The sequence below is a fragment of the Anoplophora glabripennis genome, unplaced genomic scaffold (assembly GCF_000390285.2).
Source record: "Anoplophora glabripennis isolate ALB-LARVAE unplaced genomic scaffold, Agla_2.0 scaffold614, whole genome shotgun sequence".
Taxonomy (NCBI): domain Eukaryota; kingdom Metazoa; phylum Arthropoda; class Insecta; order Coleoptera; family Cerambycidae; genus Anoplophora; species Anoplophora glabripennis.
The window spans coordinates 81,845-84,923 of NW_019416778.1; the positions used below are offsets into that span (position 1 = coordinate 81,845).

General features: G+C 33.7%; 1 protein-coding gene across 1 annotated transcript; it reads right to left on the bottom strand.

Moving 5' to 3' along the window:
• Positions 1 to 535: 535 nt before the first annotated feature.
• Positions 536 to 2,485, bottom strand: LOC111691918. Its single transcript, XM_023455445.1, has 2 exons — positions 736 to 2,485; positions 536 to 676 (listed from the first exon to the last, which is right to left on the bottom strand). Exon 1 carries the CDS (start codon positions 2,359 to 2,361, stop codon positions 1,318 to 1,320), a length of 1,044 nt encoding a protein of 347 aa, XP_023311213.1. The 5' UTR covers positions 2,362 to 2,485; the 3' UTR covers positions 536 to 676; positions 736 to 1,317.
• Positions 2,486 to 3,079: the final 594 nt, after the last annotated feature.

The following is a 3,079-nucleotide window of genomic DNA, read 5'->3' on the forward strand; positions in this document are numbered from 1 at the left end:
TAATCCCATTTCGAGAAATATGAAAAGGTATGTTTGTTCAATATTTAAAAAATTATATCTAAAAATTGTTACAGACAAGGAGCTGTACCGTAGGCTATTAGAAGCCCACGGATGCCTAGAGACCAGCACCACAGCGGGGCAAAAATAATGTATTTCATATATTTTTAAAATTAATTATTATTTATTATTATATTATTATTATGTTATTATATTACCATTTGTTATCAAAATAAATGTTTTTTATTGAATATTTTTCTCTTTATAATTTTTTTCATTGTCACTAATATTTAAAGAATATTAATGTTTTTTTTATTGAATATTTTTCTCTTTTTATTTTTTCCTTGTCACACTCATATTTAAACAATATTAATGTTTTTTATTATTATTACTTAAAATTAAAGAGAAATAAAACACAAATATAAAAATATATAAATTTATTAATTAAATAATACATTTTTTCCTTAATATATAATATATTTACAAAAAACAATATCTATATACAATACAATAACAAAAAAAAATATACAAATAATATTTATTTAACATATATAATGTCTGAGAATAATCTCCAACTAATTTTGATGGCCATTTGCTGCTGTCTGGGCCAGATGACCATCCAACACCTTGACCATTGGTACCCTTGGAGACGTTCTCCTGGAGCCATACCATCAGCTGCCTATGTGTTTCATTAGTTTTTACATTTAATTTAAAAATTAAATTATTTTCTTTAATTACCCGGTGCAAAGTTTCCAAAAAATTATATTGAGTAAAGTAGGCGGCCTCACAAACGGCCTTATCTATTGACCAATCGATTTCTTTGTAATTTAGAAAAATATTTTTTGCCGAGAAACATTGACTATGTCGATCGACCAATGACGGATCACCGTTGACCAATAATTTTTCCAAATAATACCGATTAAATGAATTTAATATTGGATAATGACTCTTTATAATTTGACGTAAAATATCGAGGCTAATATGAGACATATATTCCTTTTGGAAAATATTTTGCAGTTGTTCGATAAATATATCGTATTGAAGTTTTTTGGCAAAGATTTTTTTCATCAACCCGATGTTACATTTATCGCGCAAAGCTAGCCAATATATTGCACGGTCGGGAATCACGATTTTTTCCAGAATTTTGTCAATTAATTGAAAATTATCGTCAAAAATGGCTTTTTGAAGGAAATCTTCGTAAGTCTTTTGTGAAATTTTAACAAGTTCGTATTGCAATTGAATGTCTAAGTCGGCCATCGCGAACAACGGTAGAAAGACAAATGATGTCAACGTTTACTATATCGCGCTATTTATTTCGACTTAGAACTCCATGGGAGTGGTCGAACAAGTCGCTGCTTGTTGGAAATTATATCCCCACGGGATCGTGTCTGTGGTGACGTAATTTATTATGCGCTTGTCATCGTACGGACTGAGAGCCAATTTATTTTGTTTAATTGTATATAAATCGTGATGTTTGGAACGTATAAGTCTCTGCTCTTTAACCAGTGTGTTTTGATTAAATAGGCAATTCGTGAAATCTTCGAAAGTAATGTGTTTTACGGCTGATCGAGTAAGTCCTTTGATACGCATATTTGAGGGTTTTCCCTCGACTTTATACGAGTACATTTTAGCTCTGAGCCCGGCATACTCGGTAACTATTCTCCCACAGCTTTCATCTTTCATAAGACCTAGTACTTTTTTGTTGACGCGAGGCATACCGTACGCATTATCTTCGGGGTAGTCTGATGTATCAAACAGCTGGATGTCTCTCTTCATGCTCTCGTAAATGTCAATGTCCGTGAATTCGTATATTAAACTGTCAGTGTCCGTGTACAATAATTTAGCCTGATTGCCGAAATTTTGTTTAATATAATCGTAATGGAAATCGTAAAGTATAATTTTGGAAAGGTCCAGAATACTAAATCCAACATAAATCGGCTTGTTGAACTTAATTTTGAGTCTGTTCATCTCTACTATAACCATGTCTTCATCGAAAATTGTTAAACTGTGAAAATTTGGTTTCGCGATCAAATTTTTTGCCCCATATCGACCCTCCCATTGTGTGACCAGTTTAACGTCTTTATGTTTTCGCACATTTTCCATGGTTTTACCAAAGACAGAATTATTCATTAATTTATAGAAATTTTTCTCAAATTCGTTAGTCGCCTGTTTCCGTAAATCCGTATTTAAATTTATGTATTTTTGTAACCAAGCCGATTGGTTGAATTTAAGAATTTTGTGTACTTTAGTAATCTTTAATCCCCGCTCAATACACCGTTTCAATTGTCTGTAATGGATAACGTAACCGGTTTTCGAAAAAAGTGTTGTCAGTAATTTTGATTGTTTGCCTCCTGGGGGAACCATTTGTTCCGGGCACAGGGGTAAGTCTTTGTGGAGTTCATGAAGTTCGGGCGGGTACTCAATGTCCACTTCTAAAATATAACCGATTTCAGCATCATCTGCTAAATCGGTTATATTCAAGTTGTAGAATTGATCGATGGGTACCCACTCGAATCCCCGGTTGGAAGGGGAAGAGACATCACCGCGCCGTATAAGTTATTTACATCATAGTACATGATGTACTTGTCAGGTTCGTCCGGATTGTATGCCTAACCCATGTACTTGTTGTTAGCGTTTGAGTACCGGTTCGACACTTGGGCTACGCCACCTCGAATCCCATTCTCGATAATTAAAACTTTGTCAATGTCCGTCAGTAATTCTAATGTCTGTTTAGTAATTTTGAGCATGGAATCAAAGGCCAGACCGGGGGAGATATAATAATGTAAAGGCTAAAGACCGTAAGTTTTTAGACAATTTTCACGGAAATTTTCGAAAATATCAGCCAAAAGTAGAACGTCAGTTTTCAGGTTACAAGTCCGAATATTCCCCCAAATTTTGAATATTAAATGTATTCCAGACATTTGTAACGTGCTCGTACTCGCTGTCTGAAACAGCTTCGTCAGTCAGTTTACTATAAAAATCGTCTTTAGTCGGTAATGTTGTGTCATTTAATTTTTCCCACGAATTTAGATAATCGTAAGGAAAAACACCTTTCCTGGTCTAAGACGAAAAGTCTCCTCCG

Excerpts from the sequence above, each read along its gene's own strand:
- LOC111691918 (XM_023455445.1), bottom strand. The coding sequence starts at position 2,361 with ATGGTTCCCCCAGGAGGCAAACAATCAAAATTACTGACAACACTTTTT.